The sequence below is a fragment of the Copadichromis virginalis genome, linkage group LG12 (genome assembly GCF_057382275.1).
Source record: "Copadichromis virginalis isolate Kocher_CV1m ecotype Utaka linkage group LG12, C_Virginalis_male_GT1.1, whole genome shotgun sequence".
Lineage (NCBI taxonomy): Eukaryota > Metazoa > Chordata > Actinopteri > Cichliformes > Cichlidae > Copadichromis > Copadichromis virginalis.
In genome coordinates, this window is record NC_140629.1 from 9,495,298 (window position 1) to 9,520,535 (window position 25,238).

At 39.9% G+C, this 25,238-nt stretch overlaps 1 protein-coding gene across 2 annotated transcripts in view; it reads right to left on the bottom strand.

The window, feature by feature from the left end:
• Positions 1-25,238, bottom strand: part of LOC146696509 (netrin receptor UNC5D-like) — a 286,577-nt gene that overhangs the window by 172,497 nt on the left and 88,842 nt on the right. For both annotated transcript variants that reach the window (XM_085474633.1, XM_085474632.1), the window contains exon 2: positions 8,519-8,737. In XM_085474633.1, coding sequence (XP_085330759.1) covers positions 8,519-8,737 — 219 coding nt within the window. The remainder of the gene's footprint in view (positions 1-8,518; positions 8,738-25,238) is intronic.

Here is a 25,238-nt window from a genome sequence, read left to right on the forward strand (position 1 = left end):
CATATTTTTGTATTTGGCTTACACTTTAAAGAGTTAACACTAATGTCTAGAATAACACATTTGAGGCTGCCAACTTCCTGTGTGTTTTGTGGAACAATAAAGTTAATTTACAAATGTACTTGTCTTTCCCTCTTTGTCCAAAAAGAGTGACTCCAAGCACAGTTTAACTACTGTGTTTGCACAAAGATAGCCTCAAAGCTATGACAGAAGCATCTCAACATGATCAGGTTTAGGCCGGGGACTGGAGGGAAACTCTAATGTAGTGGAGGAGGTATCACATCCATTAATCACGCTGCCTTCTGTAGCATGGAAACAGGAATATTAATAAGTGGCCTCGTGTAAGCAACTCAGAGTAATGTGTTACTGGACTTGTAGGTATTGCATGTAATCAAATGAAGTCAGCCCCAGACCATCTCACTACCACCACCATGTTTGACTGTTCTTTTCATGAAATGTTGTTCGTTTTATGTATTGGGATGCAAACCTTTTTACCCACCGATAAGGTCAGTGTTCATAACTCAACACACTAAAGAGGCTGTGACCAGAGCAACATCTAAGTCCTTTTGTAACCTTTTGTTCTTGGAGCCATTTTGGGAAAGTTCTGTTCCATGGGCTGTGTCCCAATTCAGGGTCTGCACGCTTGAAGTACGCATTTCAAGTGTGATTACGTCACCGCCACGCGACGACGGCTGTCCCAATTCGAAGTGTACTTCAAATGCATACTCCAAATGCGCCGTCGATTTCCCCAAATATCAAGCGTGGTCCGGTGCACGCTTCGTGGTCCCATATATCCCACAATTCATAGCGCGGCGGTGGGTGTGGATAATTTTGCCGCAAAATATGGCAGAAGGGAGCGGCTGAAGAGGGTTTTTTTTCCCCAAACTTTATTGAACTTATAAAGCGAACAGTCAGTCATTCCAGTTCAGTTTGTACAGGCAAATAAGAGTAACAATATACAGTACAATGAAATAAGAAGGATAAATAAATAAAGGATAAAAAAGAAAAAAAAAGGGGGGGGGATGTGACAGACTTCATGACAACTTTGTACTTGAAAGTTGTGACAGCTCATTCCTTAAACATTTCTGAATGAACTTCAATCAATGATAAACCTTTTTTATTGGAAGTTAATTTAAGAGAGTTTAAGTAATATTCAATTTCAATCAAAAGCATATTAAATGATGATATATATATATATATGTATATATATATATATATATACCGTAATTGTCGGGCTATAAGCCGCTACTTTTTGCACAAGCTTTGAACCCTGCGGCTTTTAGTCAGGTGCGGCTTTTCTATGGATTGTCCATGATTTTTGTCATATTGTAAGATGATTTGTTTTGTTTGTTCCGCTGTTGTACGGCACTACGTTGCCTGGCGGAAGGGCATGTGATCGGACACACAGGGTTCAAGAGTGGTATGTTGGTCACGTGTCCATCCGCCAGGCAACATAGTGCCGGACAAATAGCGTGAAAAACAAACTTCAAATTAACGCTACACGTTCAGCGGGAGTCGTGGATGAAAAGCAAGTTATGCTCAACTCCACCGGTGGAATCTGACAGCGTGGAAAAGTGTGAAAACATCCATGATCACCAACGGATTTCGAAGGGCTGGACTGCTGCATGATGGAGAGGAGGACACCGCCACGGCCCTTCTGAGGGTGTTTGACTCTGACACTGACAACGAGGATTTCTTTGGTTTTGAAAGTGACAACGAAGGAGAGAAGCTGAGAGTGGATGACGTAGCCACCCTGAGCCTGTTCGTATCCGACACTGGAGAAGAGGACTTTGGTGGTTTTAGTGCGTGGGAAGATGGTGGTGAATGACTGACTTTTCTTCTTGTTAAAGCCGTGTCACTGCACCTGAGCCTAAAAAGTAGGCCGAATCTATTTTTCTGGTGTGCTGTAGGTTATTGTTATGTACTACATTTGTTACTCATTTATGAAGCACAGTACATGTTTCGTACTTGTAATTACCGCTACTTGTACATATACCTAAAAAGTTATGCAAATATGTACCCATAACTTGTTTTTCAAAATATTAATAAAAGTGATGTGTCTCCAAACAGCCATCTCTTTCCTGACAATTCCCTTTGTGCATATTCTCTTACATATGATAAGTCAACATTGAAACACCTGCGGCTTTTGGTCAGGTGCGGCTAATGTATGTACAAAACAGGATTTTCCCCTGATTTTAGCTTGTGCGGCTAATATTCAGGTGCGCTTTGTAGTCCGGGAAATACGGTATATATATATATATATATATATATATATATATATATATATATATATATATATCATAATAATCTGACAATACTATAATATTGGCCATATTATATTTATGTTACCACAGTGAGATGATTTTAGTCTCATGAACAACATTAACTAATTGTTATTTACTAACTAATCTTAAATGACTGTTCAGCACAGAAATGAAGCCCAACTATCATGTTTTACAGTCCTGTGGTCTCAGCCTCAGATACTCAACTAATCAATGTGATGTCATGACAAAAATGAATGACCAACAAAACATTTTTCTCCTTCATTTCTGTCAAACAATGCTGTATGTAACGTGTCTCGCGGTTAGCATCATGGTTGCTAGGCAACCTGAACAGCGCGACGAAGCGTATACCGTCCCATTTCACAAGCCTCTCACTTCCGCACTTCTCGTACTTATAGTACGCACCGTACGTAGTATGCGTAGTGCACGTACTTCAAGCGTGCAGACCCTGAATTGGGACACAGCCATGTTTTCTCCATTTGTAGAGTGGAGTCTGAAAACCTTACAAATGGCTTTGTAATCTTTTCCAGACTAATAGATTTTGTTTCTCATCTCTTCTTCAGTTTCTTTAGATTGTGGTTTAATGTGTTTCTTTTTCAGATCATTTTATTCTACTTCACTTTGTCAGACATCTTCTATTTAAGGGTTTCTTGATCAACAGTTGTACGTGTAATGGGGCCTCAGTGTGGCTTGTAAAATTGTACACAGCTTTCCAAAAATGTAGTTAATTATAGTTAATTCATAATTTAACAAATGAAAGCACTGCTTGCTTTGTTTAATCTGATGAAATGCCACTGCTTAAATGTGAATTCTTTGTACTAATCTAGCCCTTGTTAATTCATATCTTTATAAGACTCAAAACATTTCTAAGATTATCATGATCACGGCATGATTATCCCAATGGTTTTTGAAGCCTTAGTCATTAGTATATATTACTTTTTTTGGAACCACGTGACCATATTTGGATGAGATTGTAGAATGCTTGGTTAGCAAGCTAGAACCATGAACTACTGTATATGTTTGTAAAGCACAGATTCGCATACGTGGTTATTAGTGCTAAGTGAAAGATTAAATAAAATAAATCAACATAAATAGTAAAATTTCACTCACTCAACACATATTCTTGGACAGTCTATACCACACAGAAAGTCATATTATTTGTCAGTTAATTTTATTCTGCCACAAACAAGAATCCTGTACTTTGATATGCAAAGCAGACAACTGTTAACTATAGCTCCCCATGTTAGCACCTACCAGTAAAAACAAAAAAAATTAAAATTCACCCACCGAGGTATTTTAATGTGGGAACCTGTGGAAGTAGACACTCTCGTGGTCTTTTTTTTATTTAATGTGGAAATTACCACTTGATTCTACAGTCACAATAATATGGTTACCTTTGATATGTTGAACAACTAGAGAGCAGACACAAAGTTAGCCATTCTACTTTGTATTCTTATTTATACAGCAATATAGAACAAATAGCTGACAAAAACTGGCCTTAATACCAGACTAAGAATGAAAAGTGTAGCAGCAGGACCCCTGAGTGTATTGATCTCAGCAAGGGATTACTGCTTATGAATTCAGCTTTTTAGTTGTTAGGGGAAAGGTGTTATATGTTATTTGTAAAGGTTCCACAACCTTTTAATTCCGGAAGCAAGAATTTGAGATTTTTACTTCAACCTTTTGTTAACATAGCAGCTGTATGCTGTAGCCTCGAGGCAACAGCAAAAGCTTTTGGTATAGCGTCTCACTCTTATCTGTCAAATCCACTGATTAGCTTCCCTCCTGCTGGATGCTGGATGTTGATGTGGAATATGAACTGAGCTGGGCCAAATACCACCAAGTGAACTTTCCCTTGTACTTTTCCACTGTACACAAAACAACAAACAATTTGAAGTTCCAAATTTCATTTTGCCATTATCAAGCTCACAACAATTTCACAGCACAGCAATCACACTATAATGAACTTCCAGAAGCAATTAAAGGCTCTTTCTGTGGAGAGACCTTCATGAATACAAGAAAGACGGCTTTCTTGCAGCCTGTAATCACAGAGCATTCCAGCCGAGGTGTCACATTGGCTTTTGTTGTTTGCCAGAAATCCTTTCAGGAGGCCTCAGTCAGGTCTTCTAATCAACACGCTTCCGCTTGACAAAAGCTAATGGGACTTAATTGGTATGGCACGCCACTGCTTCCATCACACTTCAAATCACAACCTCGCCCGACACTTATATCATTTGGACATGTATTGGTGGCACACATTGTTTAAACAGTATTCACACATTATTTTAAGGTTCCCAGCTGGTGTAGCCTGAGGGCCAGCATAGTTTCTGAGTGACTAGCCTTGGTCATGGCCTCTGTAAAGCACTTTGTGATTTTATCTTGAAAGGTGCTATATAAATAAAATTTTACTTTACTTACTTTACTAAATAAAATGACTTAACTAATCAGTTTAATTTTTGAACATATAAGCAGTAAACTAAACACAGTGAATAATAAAAACGACTGCAATGAGAAAGTGCAATTTAGGCTTTTAGGAATGATTAAACTCTTAGTCGGGGTATTTAGAACTGAACTGGATGTACTGATGCTTCTGAAAATTCTTACATTTTCAAAGAATACCAGTTATTAAGCTTAATAAGAGGAACAAGACAATAAAGCAGATGCTCTCCAGAGATACATGCAGAGGGAAAAGTGTTACCCAAGGGGTACTCAACTAATTTAAAACTGCACTTGCATAAAGTGCAGAGGACTTGCAAGAGAAAGATTAAAAATAACAAATGAAAAAAATCAGTTTAGTCAGTAGAGACTTACCTCTTAAAATTCACCAGGTCACCTTCACTTTTAGCCTTTTATGTGTAATTTTCATCTATTTTGCATACCCCAATTGAAAGCTTACAGAAGAGCTGTAAAACTAAACTGCGCCTAACAGATTTGATTTCAAAGGGACGTCATCTAGTTGCTGAAACTCTGCTAGTGTGGCATGTGGCTAAAACCTAACCTAACTATAATCCTACCTCCAAATGGTTTGAAAGCAACCAAGTGGATGGTAAGAGTTTATAATATACATCAAGTATGAACATTCAGCATGGTAGAGTCTATGTAGAATCTTGGTGTTATGTAAGCGCATGCTTTGATTTTGCGAATCAAGTATTCTTTTATCAGCGTGTACTCTTCATCATCTGGTATAGAATAAAACCCAAGATAGGCAGTCATATGCTTCAGTGATACAGTTATACAAAGACTGTAAAAATTAACCTATGCCAACACCTGAGACTACAATTGTGGAGGAAAGTGGAGGAAAACACGTCTTCTACAGTTCAATTGAAAAAAAACCTTAGCTAATGTGTAGCTTACATGTAGGATTTACAGGTTACTGGCTCTGGTGCCTACTGTATAAAACAGTGATATTTTATGTCTGCAAAGAGGGGCACTATTGTACAAAATGGAAAAGCCATTTATTAGAAAGTCTAACCATTTATTAGGTTTGACTTGCTGAAAAAAGAGCACAGAGAGAGGCAAACTCTTTCTAGGGAGAGTAGTTACTAGGGAAGGAACATTGTCTTAATAAAGGAAACCATCCATATATAGGCAGAGAAAAAAAGAACTACTGAAATCACAAATCTACTACACAAAGTTGATGTGATGCCGTTTTTTATAAGTCATTTTATAACCTCCTGTTGGAAGTCAGTGCTGTTGAGCTGGCATTCACTCGTTCTAAAGGTGTTAAAACAATGTGGAAGAAATTTGGCAGCCTTTCTTCTGCTTGGTAGGAAACTCGCAGCAAACAAACATTCTTGTCTAAATGAAACGCTTTGTTGGCCCATCAGTCAATCTACCCAACCATTCTCCCTAAGAGTGATTTTGTTGTTGCTGCTTCAGTGAGATCACATTGCTTCTGACTTTGTTTCTAGCAAAAATTCTCTATAGTTCACCAAAAGAATCTCATTTCTGGTGAATTAAAAATTGATTTTGTAAAACTGTATGTATTTATTTAAGTCAGCTCTTGTTGTCTGGATGCCACACACTGGACACCGCATAGTTAAATAATTTTAGTTTGTTGAAAGTTCCTTTTCCTCAGTGAGTTTTTTTCATGTAAAATGTGAACTATTATAAACAACAAGAAAAAATTCTAAGTTAGAACAGACACAGTTAGTTGATGGAAAGGATTTTTCTACTTGTGTTGCAGAAAAGTTTCTTTTGTATGAAGATGGCACCTTAAACTTCTTTGCACCAGATGGAATATAACTGGGTTTTCTTTGAAATTTGACTCACATGGTTTACATCCATCATGGTTAGAGTTTGCCCAAAGTTGGGTTTATGAATCAAAATTTGAAGGTAAATGTTTCAGTATCTTCACATATTTCTGTGTTCATTCCAAATTAAAGCTATTTGACTGTTTCCTTCTAAAATTTCTCCACCCAAGGGAACTGCAGTACAACACGGTGAACCAGCATCTACTCAATGGGCTCAAAGGAAGCACTTCCTAAATTAAAAATGAATCAAAAATGTAATTTAATAATCAAATGTGCATCAAACATGCAATTTAACTATTAATTTTCAATTTAGCTGCAGTCAAGGGGAACTGCTGCTGTAACACTATTTCAGAGTGTGCAATCATACCAGAAAAAGCATTTAAAAATGGGTCTTCTTCATTGCTGTGAGTGACGGCTCATGTGAAACTAGCTGAAATCAGGCTGATGTGGTACAGTATATAAACCTCCATCTAGTAATGCAAGGAGCTTAAAATAAGCACTTCACATATTGCTTGGCCCAGCTATGATTACTGAGGCTGTTCTGCTTTTGTTGCCTTAAATCATCTGAGGCCACACTGATATTTCTCTTGATGGTCTGCCTAAGCTGCTGTGGTCAGGACCTGAAGTCATTTTCATGACTGTCATGACTGCCAAGTCCACCAGAACGCCCCAGTTGGGATGCAAACCAAGAACCTTCTTACCGTAATTGAAATGGGTTTATGGTTTTAGCCAGTTAAGTTGGTTCAGGCAAGTAACCAGGATGCCTCATGGATGAATTCTAGGTGTTTCTGGGAGACACTGCAGAGATTATAATGCCTCAGTGGACTTGAGAACATTGTGGTTCCCCACATTACCAGATAGAGGAGTTGGTTTGGCGAGAAGGTCTGAAAATATGGCAAAACTGATTTTTTAAAAGATGGTTTTGATCTTTGTTAGAATGATTATTTAACATGGTCTCTGATGCCAGGATATGGGAGAACAAATGAATAAATATTAATATGAGATAATATGATTGCTTGAGGTCAGGGTTACCAGTGAGTAGGTCAATGGCACTTTCCTCAGTGTCAGCAAAATTCAAGTAAACTTTCCTTCAGCATCATTTTAGTTGACATATATTTAGCTGAAATATCCATAGTAACTTTGTAATTTAGTTTACATAATCATGGTTGTAGTTGAGCTTTACTCATTTTTCTGAAATAGTCAAAATATGTTTATCTAGAGTTTAGTCAAGGCAAGGCAAGGTTTTAGTTTAAATTATGTTAGATTTCTTTTGTTTCTACATTCTTTAATCATTTTGATGATTCGAACTAAATAAATGAAAGAAATTTTAGACCGTGGGGAAAAAAAACTACTAAACTGGAACACCAGTGTTTGCTTTGACAGATGCTACAGATCTCTGCAGAGACCTTTAAAATGGAGAACTGTTTACGTATGCAATCATCTGACTTGAACACATCATCTAGTTTATCCATAATGTTTCTGAGGGAGACATAAAACAAGTTTTCTTTGTCAAATTTTGTTTTCATGTTTGCTGAATTTCCTTTGTGAAAAACAGGTATTCAAATAAAACTGATTTATTTTAACTTTATAATTAACAATATTAATACTGTTGTTATGTAAGCTTAAAAACTGTTTCAACACACAGACTGTCACCATGTAAAATGCGAATCCCTTTAGCAAAAAGTTTACATTTCTTGTCTTCTGATAACACCAAAGAGTAGTTGAATATAGTAAATAACAGTTATTAACAATAAATATCAGTAAATGCTGGTGTTACTGAACAGTTTTCAAAAGCTCAGTAGTACACAAACTCGATAGATAGCATCATTTGCTTAATTTAATTAATTTACAAGTTTATGTTACTTTTTAAACATTAAAACCAAGAGCTTTATGTGGAAGTGTATATCATCATCATTATTATTATTATTATTATTATTATTATTATTATCATCATCATGTGTGGAAGTATAAAAAGCTTTGTCTTACCAGTGTTGAGGTCCTTGTACTCGTGAGAGAAGTGCTCGTTCTGATGAACCCACTCCCCATTGCATTTGAAGAAGATCTGTAAGGCAGGCACAGCTCGACAGCGCAGCTTGATAGGGTTACTTTTGACAATGTAGGCATCCTCCGGCTCCTGGATGAAGTGGGGCAGGGTGCCCTGTACCGAAGGTACAGCATCTGGTTGAGCATCACCTGTGGCACCACCTATAACACAAAACCCTGGTTACTTCACCATCCTAGTTGTTTCTTTAAGGGGAAAAAATAAGAGCAGAACAGGTAGTCTGATGGAAACAAAGACATCATTGCTCTGGTATCAGGTGGATACGCAATTTAGCAGTGAAAAGTGCATTTTATTTTACAAACAAGATGATAACAGCAACTACTTTCAGATTTAAAACGATTGCTCAGTGGACAGTGTTTTGACATCGGCATTCATCAGAAGCTAACATATTGTAGAAAAGCAGAGTACACTCAGAGCACAATTCATCCCCCATCCGAGCAAAACTCTTCTTCTCAGAGCAATTTGCAGATGAATGAAATCAGAGCGGAACAAGTGGAGAGGAATTAGGAGGAGACTGATTACCCAAATTGTGGCTGTGGAGTCTGAATACATCTTATCTCAGCCACAAGGCCTGGATTTTAGTCGACACAAAAACAGCCTTTGTGCTGGCGCCAGCATGCCCCTTTGTTTAACGACAATTCACGGCAGGTTACTCTGTTTTTTTCGTTTTGATGGTTGACAGTTCATTGATCTAAGCGCACTATTAGAATCGTGGACTCTTACACTTCATATGTATTTTTTTTTTCCTTCAAAGAAAGGTTCTAGACTCACATTTTGTCATTTGGCCATCTCTTCTGGGTAAAGCACAGTGAGTTCTGTGGGCTGGGACAATGGGGAACAGGATGTTTGTGCTCCTGCCATCCCCGGGATCCTTCTCAGAATTACACCTCAGTCGAATCAAGACAGCTCCAGCTAAGCTATTCAGTGCCATAAAAGCCAATGAGAGCTATTATGCCCCCGCTATCAAATCCAATCCTGTCCCTTGAAATCGAATCTGCACTCTCACCACTTCTCTCAATCAATGTTGTCCTTGTTAAATGGGTAAATGAATGGATGCGGGTGTATAGAAGAGCCACACATAAAACAAACAGACAGGGAGGTGAATGACTGGAAATTATACAGTTTGCTGACATTTCTCAGTATAGTATGTCTCTATCACAATGCTACGACATGTACTTCCTGTAAGTAATCATATCACCGTTATATCCTCAACACACCTTAAAATAATTACAGAAACAAGGGACATGATGATTTCAGATCCAATCACTGATCAGCTGGCACATTTATGTGATGTGTTAATCCATATTCATTCATGGCCCTCAGATGTATTTAGCGCTGTAAAAGCTGGGAAATAATACAGAACTATGGGCATAACATTTACACATACATCTTTTCTGATTTGTTTAACTGTAACATTCACTTTTAGAGTGTTTTCAATAACTTCTTAATTTGCCTTTTTTTTTAATTTTCATGTAAAGTTTTAATTCTGTATAAAGCTAGCTTTAAACATTTTCATAACTACGTAGGATCATTTTTAGCATGGTTAAGGTGGAGGGTGGTTTTTGAAAAAATAGTTGTTTTCAGGTCCATCTAAAAAATTAGAAAAATTTAATTAGAAAAATCTGAAAAAAAAAAATCAAATTTTGCCCTTTAATGGAACTCACAAACTCAATATCTCAAATTACTGTAATATTGAATTATTGCTATTCAAACAGTATAAATACCATGTATATTTCAGTCTAGTTCAGTACACACAGCCATGGGAAAGACTGCTGACTTTACAGTTGTTCAGATGATGATCACTGACACCTTCCACAATGAGGGTGAGACAGAGAAGGCCTTTACTAAAAAGGCTGGCTGTTTGCAAAGTGCCACAGTATACTAACGTAAACCTGACTTGAAGAGAAAATGAAAAGAACCAGAAAAGAAATGGACTGTGGCTCAGTATTCCAAAGTCCTCTTTATTTGGAAATTAGTGACTACAAGTCTGGAGAATGAATGGAGAAGCACATAATCCAAGGTGTTTGAAGTCCAGTGTGCAGTCTGTAATGATTCCCATGCCATCTGCTGGTGTTGGCTGATCCAATGTATGTTATCAGGCCAAAAGTCAATGCAGCCATCTACCAGGAGCATTTCATGTTTCCATCTGTTGACATGCTTTATGGAGATGCGACTTTGCTTTTCCAACAGGATTTTGCAAAAACTGAACCAAATGCTTTTCTGACCATGATATTATTGTGCTTAATCAGCCAGCCAATATGCCTGACATGAACCTCATACATACTCTATCAGGCATTCTCAAAAGGAAGATGAGAAACACCTGACCCAAATATACAGACAAGCTCAATCTTACACAGGTGTTCAACTAATAGTAAACTACAAAGAATGACATCAAAAAAGAAAGTGAAAAAATGAAATAGTAAAAATAACTCATAAGAAAACTTACATAAAAAATATCCCATCATGGTCAAATACTTCCATTTTGTCACAATACAGTTACAAAAAAACCACGATGCCACAGGGTCCTGCACGAGCACTGATTTGAGAAGAGTTAAGAGTGTGGCCTGTCTTCCACTGCTAGACCCAGTGCATCATTGCACTAAAGCCAGAGGGTATCACAAGCAGCTTTGACAGAACACAAGTATTTAATGTCCTGGGACAGAGAACAGACTATAATGCCAGTATATTAATATATTGTAATGGAGTATCGCTGTGTTTTGCAGTGTTAAAGTGAGATGCCACAGGAATATTCAGGATCTTTTTTTTGTATTTTGCTTCTGAGCTCATTTTTGCAGTGTAAATCAAACCGTACTGACATTTTATTACGTGAATCCCCAGTGTGATAACAGTCCTTAAAATAGGTCATGCTTAAATTCAAAAGAGTACATGACTGAAAAGAAATAACTGTGAACAAGTTTTATATTTTTGAATTAATTGTAATATTTTCCTACAGTTTAGCCAAACGCAATTACTAATGAAAATCGATAGAAAAGACTTATTTAATCATATGATGTCTTGATATATAACTCAATGTGTAACATTTAACCCTGTGATATTTCATCTTAGGCTACGTCTACACGTACATGGGTATTTTTGAAAACTGAGATTTTCCTCTTTTTTTTTTTTTTTAAATCCTGTCCACACGTCAACGCAAAAACGAAGGAAAATGCTGCTAGGAACATGCCAAAGAAACAGGTGGCGATATATTCCTAACCGTGTAGGAATGTTGGCCAATCAGAAGTCTAGAAGCATAGGTGGGAAAGAGTAAACAAAGATGGCGCATAGAAGCAGAAAGGAGTCTTGTGTGAAGGGACAATAACTGTGTGCGTGTATATGTAAGCATTTAAAAACTACAGAGAGTGAAACTAACAGTAACAGTATTTTGTCTAAGTTAGGGTGACCAACTGGACATGTCCACTTTTCACGTTCTGTCCGCGGTGTCCAAGATTGATGAAAATGTCTGGGTTTTTCTATAGGCCTACAGAGGAACCATAGTTTTAAGTTTTAAGTTTTATTTGTCATATGCAAGTTAGCACAGAGTCAACATTGCAATGAAATGTGTTTGACGAGCAGCAGTCACTCAGCAGCATGGTACAGTAGAAGAAAATATAATAAAATAATAAAAAAAATAGTAAAGAGCAAAATATTAGAGAGACGTGGTAAAAAGAGAAAAGATGACTAAATATATATGTATCTATAAATATAAATATATGTACACTAGTGATTAAATAAGAAAATCTTGAAAAGAAATATGACGGGAGGGCAGATGGGATATTGCACAGGAATGAGCAGCAGAAAATTACAGTATTGCACTTTTTAAATATAAATATCAATGACAATAAAGTGGAGTGACCAGTGCAGTGCATATGTGTAGGGATGGGTACCGGTTTGACATAAACGGTAGTAACCAGACCGAAAAGCAGCGCACATTTCGGTGCTTTATTTCGGTGCTTCCCCCGCCCCCTGAGATGGCATACACTTTACAGGGAGTGCAGAATTATTAGGCAAATGAGTATTTTGTCCACATCATCCTCTTCATGCATGTTGTCTTACTCCAAGCTGTATAGGCTCGAAAGCCTACTACCAATTAAGCATATTAGGTGATGTGCATCTCTGTAATGAGAAGGGGTGTGGTCTAATGACCAACACCCTATATCAGGTGTGCATAATTATTAGGCAACGTCCTTTCCTTTGGCAAAAAGGGTCAGAAGAAGGACTTGACAGGCTCAGAAAAGTCAAAAATAGTGAGATATCTTGCAGAGGGATGCAGCAGTCTCAAAATTGAGAAGCTTCTGAAGCGTGATCATCGAACAATCAAGCGTTTCATTCAAAATAGTCAACAGGGTCGCAAGAAGCGTGTGGAAAAACCAAGGCGCAAAATAACTGCCCATGAACTGAGAAAAGTCAAGCGTGCAGCTGCCAAGATGCCACTTGCCACCAGTTTGGCCATATTTCAGAGCTGCAACATCACTGGAGTGCCCAAAAGCACAAGGCGTGCAATACTCAGAGACATGGCCAAGGTAAGAAAGGCTGAAAGACGACCACCACTGAACAAGACACACAAGCTGAAACGTCAAGACTGGGCCAAGAAATATCTCAAGACTGGTTTTTCTAAGGTTTTATGGACTGATGACATGAGAGTGAGTCTTGATGGGCCAGATGGATGGGGCCGTGGCGGGATTGGTAAAGGGCAGAGAGCTCCAGTCCGACTCAGACGCCAGCAAGGTGGAGGTGGAGTACTGGTTTGGGCTGGTATCATCAAAGATGAGCTTGTGGGGCCTTTTCAGGTTGAGGATGGAGTCAAGCTCAACTCCCAGTCCTAATGCCAGTTTCTGGAAGACACCTTCTTCAAGCAGTGGTACAGGAAGAAGTCTGCATCCTTCAAGAAAAACATGATTTTCATGCAGGACAATGCTCCATCACACGCGTCCAAGTACTCCACAGCGTGGCTGGCAAGAAAGGGTATAAAAGAAGAAAAACTAATGACATGGCCACCTTGTTCACCTGATCTGAACCCCATTGAGAACCTGTGGTCCATCATCAAATGTGAGATTTACAAGGAGGGAAAACAGTACACCTCTCTGAACAGTGTCTGGGAGGCTGTGGTTGCTGCTGCACGCAATGTTGATGGTGAACAGATCAAAACACTGACAGAATCCATGGATGGCAGGCTTTTGAGTGTCCTTGCAAAGAAAGGTGGCTATATTGGTCGCTGATTTGTTTTTGAATGTCAGAAATGTATATTTGTGAATGTGGAGATGTTATATTGGTTTCACTGGTAAAAATAAATGATTGAAATGGGTATATATTTGTTTTTTGTTAAGTTGCCTAATAATTATGCACAGTAATAGTCACCTGCACACACAGATATCCCCCTAAAATAGCTAAAACTAAAAACAAACTAAAAACTACTTCCAAAAACATTCAGCTTTGATATTAATGAGTTTTTTGGGTTCATTGAGAACATGGTTGTTGTTCAATAATAAAATTATTCCTCAAAAATACAACTTGCCTTATAATTCTGCACTCCCTGTAGATTCTAGCCAATCATTTTACATTTCCGAGGATAGTAGGCGGGTCCAGGTACGTACGTTCTTTTAGAGCAGAGCTACAGATTAAAAATGCCCAAGGCGAAGCGGTCAAAAGTCTGGCTGTACTTCACAGCAAAAGATGCAAACTCAGCAGCCTGCAACAAGTGCTTTAAGGTGATACTGTGCAAAGGAGGTAACACCTCAAATCCGATGAAACACCTGGTGACGCATAGCGTTTTTTTGAAAGCTGAGAAATGCGCTGTATTTGATAGCTTGCTGCGAGACCTCACAACGTGCACATCTACTGCGGGTGGGTTGCTTGTTATCGGACCTGGAGTTAGCAACATCTCCCAAAAACCCAAAGAGGAGAGTCCTGGCCCCTAGCTCTGCCAGTGTAGCAGAAATGATGACGGACGATGATGGCAGCAGCAGCCGTTCTTCTCTGCGTGAGTAGCTTAATGTTGTTTGTGTGTAATTTACGTTGAGTAGGTTAACCACGTTATTACATTAATGCATGTAAGGTGAACTAGCAAACACCGTCGTAGTTACATGCGGCTGTCTTCTTGTTTGATGGCAGATACTCCCTTCACCCTGGCCAAAAAGGCTAAAATGACCAAAGAAAAATTGGAAAACAGCTAAACATGAGAGGTTTTTAGACAAGGTTTGTGTTTTTTCCATTGTTTAAGCACTGCTTCCAGCCAAGAGTGATACCATATATGCCCTATAGCTGCAGAAAAGGCTAACATTGTTATCTTTTTACAAAAAAACAGCTGAACATGAGAGGTTTTTGGACCAATTTTGTGTTCTCCATTCTTTAAGCACCGGCACTGTTTCAAATGTACCGGTTTGTTACTGGTATCGGATAAAACCTAAACGATACCCATCCCTACATATGTGTGATGTCATCCCCGAGCTGATGCTTTGTGAGCGCTTCTTCTGCGCTCACAGATCAGACAGACAGCGCGCAGCAGTGTGCCTGATGATTTTTAAAAGACGTCAAAGTGCAAGTGGAGCTTTTCAGATAAACTGCAAAATAAATTTCCCTTGTACGGTCCTAGTAATTTTTTGCCCTTGTTGACTTGTAAAAGCTTATATGACATTTTTGTTTCACCATTCATTAACCGCACAGAGAAGCCATTGTTTAAATGTGTTAAACATTTCTTTAAGCAAACAGTATTATTCTTCATGTTCTTCATGAATGGGCCAAGTGTCCTCTTTTTTGGAAATCAAAATATGGTCACCCTAGTCTAAGTCGACCATTGTAGAAATCCATTTCACTGAAACAAGTGCACAGTGTGACGTCAAAAAAGGCGCACACCTTTGACGCTGCGTTTTCTCCGTTTTCCTCGTCCACACGTAAATGCAAAAATTGAGTTTTCGAAAATCAACACCCTGGCAGGAGTTTTAAAAAATCTCAGTTTTCAGTGACCGAAAACGCCGCAAATGTGCAAACGCATAGAAAAATCTGCGTTTTCAAAAATACCCGGATATGTGTGGACGTAGCCTTAGTCATCTTCGGTGATAGCCGATGGAGCTAACAAATATATGTTATGGGAATATAAAAGTCATTTCTTAAAAACAGGAGACAGAGACAGTGTTTATTCTAACAGACATACATCAAAAACTACATTTCCCCCCCCAGAATGTTTCTTTGCTTATCTTCAGAACATAGTTAGGACCTAAGGCTGGGGTTTTCAATAGTGATAACCTAGACCTCACGGGGTTAAAGCATCCAATTCAAGTCAAACCACTTTCCTTTCCTAAACCTACTCAAGAATATATTAATAACCTTGTAACTGGAAATATACTTTTGTCATGTCCAGTTTAAAATAAATACATAAGTAATTAATAGTGATGGCCAAAGATGCCAAACTTAAAGCATCAAGGGGTGATGCTTTCATAGCATATTTTTCTTTATAGTCATGCAAATAGACTTAAAATGACTTGGAAGTGTATGGCCAGGTCTGACTTTCTAATGAAAAATATGAAAGAATCAACACAAGCAATTTTCCCCATAATCACCAACTGACAGGATGAAAATATTCATGCAGGACTACTTTCAGATCGAGATTAGATTATTTCTTGTGGCTATGTACTGGTGGAACGACAAAGAAAAAACTGTATGATGCATCTGTAGGAAATCAATTTAGCATAATTGTGCAGTGAAACTCAACCCAGTGCACATTTCATAGAAAATGGAAACTTCTCTTATGTTTAATTCTCTTCCAAACTGCTTTTATATACATTGACTTTAAAACATTATTTGCATATCCCTGTCATACATGAATTTATAGACCAAACAACAAAGAAAAAACACTATACCAGAACAAAGCCATACTGCAACGAACCCCTGATGTTTGAAAAGCTCAGTCAGAGCACCAATTTGAGATTAAGTTCTTCTCTCAGAGGGATATCAGTCATCCACAGACATCTTCTTTTTCTATCATGGAGCAAGTTATTATAACACTTTGGTGGTAATTATCCTTTTCATTTTTAGGTAAACTGTTAGATTTTAAAAGACGAAATAAATAAATCCCAAAGTCCAAACTTTTGTCAGACCCTATATTCATCCCAAGCTCCCCCCTACGTGGATGTAGTGGCTCCATAATTGGATTGACTCAAAATTGTATCAAAAGCTTCTTAAATACTCACAAAAAAAAAAAAAAAAAGAAATCTATGACTAGTTGTACAAGTCCGATTTCAGCTGACTTATAAAGCCAACAATAATCTGTCCACATGAGAGAAAACTCATTTTAGGGGTTACAAGCCAAAAATGCTGAGAACCACACTGCCATGGCCTTCACATTCATTGAATCTGACGCAAGTTGGACACATGCAACACATTTTTGTATGATGTGTTGCACAGCAAGTCATACATCAAAAGACAGAATGGGGAAATTATCTTAGGAGAGTGCTGATCATTCCTTCAGTAGAGTAGTTAGACAGAGAATCACTGATTTTGTTTTTCTGTAAATGGTGTCTACATGGGTTACAAGCTAACCACATCTATTTTTAATGAGTCTTGAAAGAATTCCAGATTTTGTCAATGTATTTCTCATTTTAAGATTTCAAAAAGGTTTGATTTTTTTGTTAGTCTGTACAATTACTAATATGAATTCTAAATCTTGCATTCATTAGACAGGCATCATCAGTAACCACTGTTATGGAAAGTTATTTTTATTACAAATCTCTTCTTTGACTGTTAATTATTGATGATGAATGTAGAAAAATGCTGCCCAGAAATAAAGACACAAGCTTTTATTAATTTTACACATTTATATGGACACACAATAAAACTGAAACTGATTGAGAAACAGTGGCCCGGCATCATTTAAGTACTGTGATGGCATCATTTAAGTACTGTGATAACACATGTAATGGTTAAGGCATGTAACCCTCCTCCACCACCTCCCTTGCCACTGAGCAGCCGTGCTCTAATCAGCTAATTGCTGCTATGATGAATAAAAATAGTACGACACTGGAGAGCCCAGCCATGCTTCTTCTTTGATTTTTTTCTTTCTTTTCTTCCTTTTTTTTCCACACTGCACAGCGGCTAATGATGTGCCGTGTCCTTTTCTCTTAATGTTTAAACATTAACACATTCAAAGGTAGCAGATAATTGGAACAAGGTGACAATCCACGCTCCATAAACCTGGAGCCGCAGTGTTGGCCGCTCCACCCATGATGGATGCTCATAAATATCAACCTTAATGAAGGAAATGACTGCGACGCCAATAAGTCACTTATTTCCTCATTATGCTGGTTAATTTTAACACTGCCTCTAAAACGCTCCCTCACCCTGTTTGTTGCCAGTCACAGGTTTCCACCTGACTTGGCATGGGACTCAGTGCAGTGGACCTGCAGCTGATAAATGCCCCGGGTATCAATCTGCATACAGAGATGCAGACAAAATGGCACCAGGACTGCTGGCACACACTGCCTGACAATGCCTCAGAGCCAGGGGACCGTGTTGAACAAAAACAGATTCAAATCACCAATCTCTCAGAAACATGCAATCAGTGGTACATGCTGGGAAGGCCTGAGACAGGACAGAATGTAATGGTGTAGTGAACAGACATGGAGCAAAAGAAGAGCAGTTTTGGATTTGTACGACAATGACTACTAAACTTTTTTTTAATGGAAACAATGCTATGATCATCACATACCAAATCACAAACAACATTAGCTGTTTTAAAACTACAACTTCGAGAGAATCATGCTGGGGTGACTTCCACAGTTGTCTGTTCTTACTTGTGGCACACAGCAGTTGTGTTCGCAGTGGTAGAAATACCCCCGTTCTCACAGGACGATGACAAAACATCACACAACTCCAGCTTGCTGGCACTGGATATAACAGAAAATTTGAGCCATTCATACATTAGCATAGTCCAAAATCATATGGTCTTTCTACTAGACAGGTTAAAGACTGGCTCACGTCCCATCCAACTGCTTCAGACATCTGTGTTCCTACATGAGCCTCTGTCGGGCAAGTTCTTGAACAGTTCATGTTATGCCTATATTATAGTTCCTTCACTGGGCCAGCCCAGTGAAGGAACAATGGGCTGACCCAGTGAGGAAGCCCATTGTGGACACTCTATCAATGATGAGGATGTACACATCCTGCACAGGGAGGAACGCTGGTTTGAGCGCGGAGTCAAGGAGGCCATTTACGTGAAAAGGGAAAGACCATCTCTGAATCGAGGAGGGGGCCTAAGAGTACATCTTTCGCCATCTTACAATGCTGTGATTGCAGCCATTCCCCAACACTCTGTGAATGGTACTCATGGCCATTGATCAGTGGGTTTTGATCAGTGGGTTTTGGTCAGTGGTTGTTGATCAATGGTCATGAGAATTTGCATAATTACGATTGAGGAACTGACCTCCCAGCCCATTGTTCCTTCAGTGCGCTGGTTTCAGTCATTATGCAAATGTACTGTTTATAAGGTTGGGGAAACCTGCAGTCAGCTGAGACTGAAGAAGTCACTTGGATGAGTGACGAAACGTTTCTCCCACAAAACGCTACGTCCAGATGAACAGAATCAACTTTTAGAGAATTACGATATAGATTTTTATTTTTTTTCCCTCTCTACACAACATAGGAACTTAGCTATGGCTAAGGTTGATGTCATCACCAATGATGACAGAATGTGGAGGTGAAAGTCTTTGCAATTTTTCACAATGTGATTAATTTAACTTGTTGTTGCAATATGATTCATAATTAATCAGAATAAACACTAAGGGGACAGTTTAAGGCCCAGACCTCCCTCTCCCCAGCCACCTCCTCCAGCTTATCGATACCCGATTCGATACCTGTTATATAGAAGAAATTATTTGATCAGACTGTTTCCCTTTGCTCCACAAATGTGACAAATAAACATTACAAGTAGACATATTTAGCTCATTCTCAGTATGTTAATTCATGCTCCACATCTTTATTCTTGGACCTGGACAAAGGTTGGTGTGATTTAAAGTAGTCAAAGAGGCTGTAGTTTACCATATCTTGGACTTTTTTTTTCTTTCCAAACCACAGTGCTGACAAACAAGGGAATCCTTTATTCTGTCATCTATTTTATTATTTGTTAAACCTCTTAACATCTGCCATGTTCATGAGAACCATCTTACTTATATGGTAAACAATTAGCAATGGCCTACATGCTATAAGCGATACAAATATTTTCTGGAATGCCAAATCTATGCTCAAGCTTTCATCAGTTTCAGCCAGACACAGATTGTAGTTTCATGTTTTTGGAAGAAAACATGGGCTGAGGCAGACCTTGGTTAAAGGACCCCAGTGATGACTGACTGAAACGTCTGCAAACAGAATTACAAAAAGTGTCCCTCCAAGGAAAAGCACAACATTCTTAATGGAATCACACATATGACTTGTGTGGTTAAATGTATTATCAGCACAGCCAAGACGTTTGGTGTGTGAAATTCTAACATGTTATCATCACTTAAAACTAATAATAAATAACATCTGTGTCTATGCAATCCACTAATACACGGGTGCCAACACAATTATATCTGGCCCACAAGATAATTTCATATGTCAATTATTAATAATTAATATCTCATAATTGCCATTAAACAATATAAACCTGATGTTACACACCAGGATAAATCCCTATCCAAATGAGAACACCAGTAATCTTTCTCTTTGAACTTAGGTCTGAGCGCAAAGCCAACAGCACAAAACAAAGATAAAAATCAGCACAAGAGATTTTAAAGCGATCATCACAATCCTACTGTAGAAATATGAACAGGTAATGTTTGTTACCTGATGAAGTTAAGGGTCTGGCTCCTGGACTACTGGGGTCCGCATTCTCCTCAGCTCTTCTCTCCTCAGGCTTCTTTGCTAGCTTAGCATTAGCATGCTCTCTGTGCAGTTGCTTTCAAGAGTTGAAGTTGTGTTAGCAGCGTGTTGTGGTAGTTTCTGTCTTATGTCTTATGTCTTTTCGCACAATAAAAATAAAAGTTATATCCATAGCCATGCTGTAGACTGCATCACTATTTTCTTCCTCTCACACACAAATTGAAATCAACAAGTGAAATGCCTGAATCAATTTGTAGGAAGACAAACAATTCCAAAGGATTGAACTACGGGAAACTACTGGTTAGCTACAAGAACTGGCTCTGGATTCCCATCCCTATTTATATGTGTCATTACAGTGTCCATGTTTTTATGCAGTCCATTGGTATTGCCAGTATCTTTTTCAAGGTTAAAAGGAAATGCTAGCTATAAGGAGGTCTCAAGCCAGTGTACCCCACATGCCTGACCCAAGCCCAGATAGGGTTGTATTAGAGAGGGCATTCAGCTTAAAAATTATCGCCAAATCAAATATGCACATTACAAGAATGCAAGGGAAGGAGGCAATTTACTTGCTGAGCCATCCTGAAAGGAGTCAAAAGAAGAACTAAAATATTTTTGTTATGTAGACTCATACCAAACTGAGCTAGAAGCTATACTTTAGCCATACATTTTTGTAAAATGTTTGAAAAGACAGACCTTCCTCAGTATTCACACCAGCTGTCATTGCTGATACTTTGTGGATTTATTTAATTGTCCATCCATCCATCCATCCATCCATCCATCCATCCATTTTCTTCCGCTTTGTCCGGGGCCGGGTCGCGGGGGCAGCAGCCTAAGCAAAGAGGCCCAGACCTCCCTCTCCCCAGCCACCTCCTCCAGCTTATCCGGGGGAATACCAAGGCGTTCCCAGGCCAGCCGAGAGATATAATCTCTCCAGCGTGTCCTGGGTCTGCCCCGGGGCCTCCTCCCGGTGGGACATGCCTGGAACACCTCACCCAGGAAGCGCCCAGGGGGCATCCTTGTCAGATGCCCGAACCACCTCAGCTGGCTCCTTTCAATGTGGAGCAGCAGCTGCTCTACTCTGAGCCCCTCCCGGATGGCCGAACTTCTCACCCTATCTCTAAGGGAGAGGCCAGCCACCCTTCGGAGGAAGCTCATTTCTGCCGCTTGTATCCGCGATCTCGTTCTTTCGGTCACTACCCACAGCTCGTGGCCATAGGTGAGGGTAGGGACGTAGATCGACCGGTAAATTGAGAGCTTCGCTTTTACACTCAGCTCCCTCTTCACCACGACGGACCGGTGCAGCGTCCGCATTACTGCAGCTGCAGCCCCAATCCGTCTGTCGATCTCCGGCTCCCTTCTCCCATCACTCGCGAACAAGACCCCGAGATACTTGAACTCCTCCACTTGGGGCAGGAACTCATCCCCGACCCGGAGTGGGCACTCCACCCTTTTCCAGCTGAGAACCATGGCCTCAGATTTGGAGGTGCTGATCCTCATTCCCGCTGCTTCACACTCGGCTGCGAACCGCTCCAGTGCGAGCTGGAGGCCCTCACCCGATGAAGCCAACAGAACCACATCATCTGCAAAAATCAGAGATGAGATTCTGAGGCCACCAAAGCGAAAGCCCTCCGCCACTTGGCTGCGCCTAGAAATCCTGTCCATAAAAATTATGAACAGAACCGGAGACAAAGGGCAGCCCTGGCGGAGCCCATCACCCACCGGGAACGAGTCCGACTTATTGCCGGCAATGCGAACCAAGCTCTTGCAACGGTTATATAGGGATCGAATGGCCCGTAGCAATGGGCCAGACACCCCATATTCCCGCAACACCTCCCACAGGACACCCCGAGGGACACGGTCGAATGCCTTCTCCAAGTCCACAAAACACAAGTAGACTGGTTGGGCAAACTCCCATGCACCCTCAAGTATCCTGGAGAGGATAAAGAGCTGGTCCAGTGTTCCGCGACCAGGACGAAAACCGCATTGTTCCTCCTGTATCCGAGGTTTGACTAACGGACGAACTCTCCTTTCCAGCACCCTGGCATAGACTTTCCCAGGGAGGCTGAGGAGTGTGATCCCCCTGTAGTTGGAACACACCCTCCGGTCCCCTTTCTTAAAGATGGGGACCACCACCCCGGTCTGCCAGTCCACAGGTACTGCCCCTGATCTCCACGCAACATTGCAGAGGCGTGTCAACCAGGACAGCCCTACAACGTCCAGAGCCTTCAGGAACTCGGGGCGGACCTCATCAACACCAGGGGCTCTGCCACCAAGGAGTTGTTTAACTGCCTCAGTGACCTCGCCCCCGGAAATTGGCGGGTCATTCCCCTCATCCCCAGACTCTGCTTCCTCCTCGGAAGACGTGTCAGTGGGATTAAGCCTTTGCTTAGGCTGCTGCCCCCGCGACCCGGCCCCGGACAAAGCGGATGAAAATGGATGGATGGATGGGACAGTTTAAGGCTTTGCATTCAGTTCACTGCGTGCCATACATGTACAATACACTGAACAAGGCTGCTGACAAAACTGACAAACAGAAACTTTGTTGAACTTTGTTGCAATGTGTTACACACATCATCTGAAAGAAACTTTACAATGTGATGGAGTTGGTTGGCTTGTTTGTTTTTGTGGAGTTTGCTGCTTCACTCCACTGCACTCCATCACACCATGTGTGTATGAAGTTTTAACTCTCTACTTTACCTTGGTCTTGCCACTGGATTGACAGCCACCTTTAGTATCAGTTGGAAACTGTACTAAAACAGACCTAGAAAGAGAAGAATTCCTGAAAAATCAAGCTGACAGCACTTATGCTTTTCCTTCTTGGGCCTCCTGCCTGTGTTGGACATCACTATCTCACGCAGCGGCTCCACAGCCCTAGTCCTTTGAAATCACACATTCTTCCATGCACATCCATGAGATCACCAGGGACTTCTCATTCTTTTTTTTTCTGTTTTTTGCAAGAAAAAAAGTAGGAGGGCAAGCATGAGGAGTGTCAGCAGTGTGGGTATCAGGCTTTACATGGTGAGCACCCTCTCAGCCTTTCAGCAGGAGTCCAACTCATTTGAAAGGCAGGGAGTCAGGAGATGTCAGACTAATCCTTGACACTAAAGGAGAAAGAGGGGCTGAACAAAAAAATGCGGGAAAAGGCTTAGCACACGGCAGGACTGAGAGACCGCTGAGTGAACTCCAGAACATAGGCGCCTAAGACACTGAAAGGACAGCGGCCCGGTCGAAAAACGATCCAAAACTCACATACACCCATTTATAATACTTTGGGACAAATTCACTCTCACTCTAACCTCAACATGAGCCCTAAGACGAATCTACTGTCTGCCTTTTCCTAAAACATTTTGAGGATAAATATGTGGTTTTGATTTATTCCAGCACAATATGAAAGTCAACAGAAATGCATTGATAAAAGCATAATCTATCAAAGCACATTCACATTTTTCATCAAAGCGAGTACATGTATGATTCCATAATAACGTGGTTGTGAGCAGCCATACTCCCATACTTATGCATTCAAGTAACTGTATGAAGCTATATTTTTTAGAAAGGAGTTGAGTGAAAACAGCAAACCTTGCAAGAGAATCATCCCATTTATTTTTAATTAGTGCTTTGATGTATAACATTGTTCATTAGCGATCTCTCATGGCTCCTTCATTCAACTGACTAATCATTGTTGTGTCTAAATTCACTGCTATAACACAATGCGGAAAACTGGTAAAACAAAGCTCTCCCAAATTCTAAAACAAATCTAAATATGATACAATAAGGAGATTAAATGTAAACTGACTGCATGTATTGTGGTATGGGCTTGGTGGTAAAGATTATCTCTATTTGTCCTTGTGGCACTAAGGCTGAAACAGATGTTAGAGACAATGTTACGCTCCCATAAGTGGTGCAGAGGGCGGTCAGGATCCATTAATTATCCACCACCATTCACCACAGCCACAGCCCTTTGGATGACCTGTGTGTCTGGAAGACCACGGAAGGCAACTAAAGTAGATGATTGCAAAATTCTTCGTTAGATTAAAGAAGAAAAAAACAAGCCTTGACAACATCTATCCAAGTCGAGAACAGTGTGCAGGGTGTATTTGTCATCGGTCAAACATGCTGAGACCAATGTTGTGGCATTGGCATATTTGGCTGCCAATGGAACTGCGTTATTAGGGCTTATTAATAAGGTGACTTCTGAAAGAAGCAGCAGGATGAACTCTGAAGCGTACAGAGCTATACTCTCTGCTTAGATTCAGCCAAATGCCGCAAAACTTATTGGAAACTGCCTCACAATGCAAATGAAGAATGAGCGAGTGTGTACTTTAAAAGCAACCCAGGAAAGAGGGGAACATGGCATCTTTTGCTGCCCATGGGTTCCAGACTTCAGGCAGTCATTCACTGTTACTTAGATACAATGATGTACAAAAGCCACCCCTCATTTCTTATATTTTGCTTTTGATTCAGTTCAGCTAAATACTTTGTCCCACAAGGAGAAATTAGTTTAACGACAGGGACAACAAGGGCAACTTACATGGGCACACATACCCAATGAGATAAGGATTTCATAAGAAAAAAAATTGTCCGAATAAATATAAATAAAAACAATAAAATGGCAATAAAAATAACAACAACAGCGGCTATTTGCTGTTAAGGAGCAGGGTTGCAAGGAGAAAGAATTTCTTGAAATTTTTAAAAGTGGTCCTAAGCAAAAGTTCTCCAGGCTTTCTGAAGGCCTTTCAAAGCTTTGTCAGGGTGGTTTTAAAAACACTTCTCATATGTATAATTAAAGTTGTCCGTCCAATA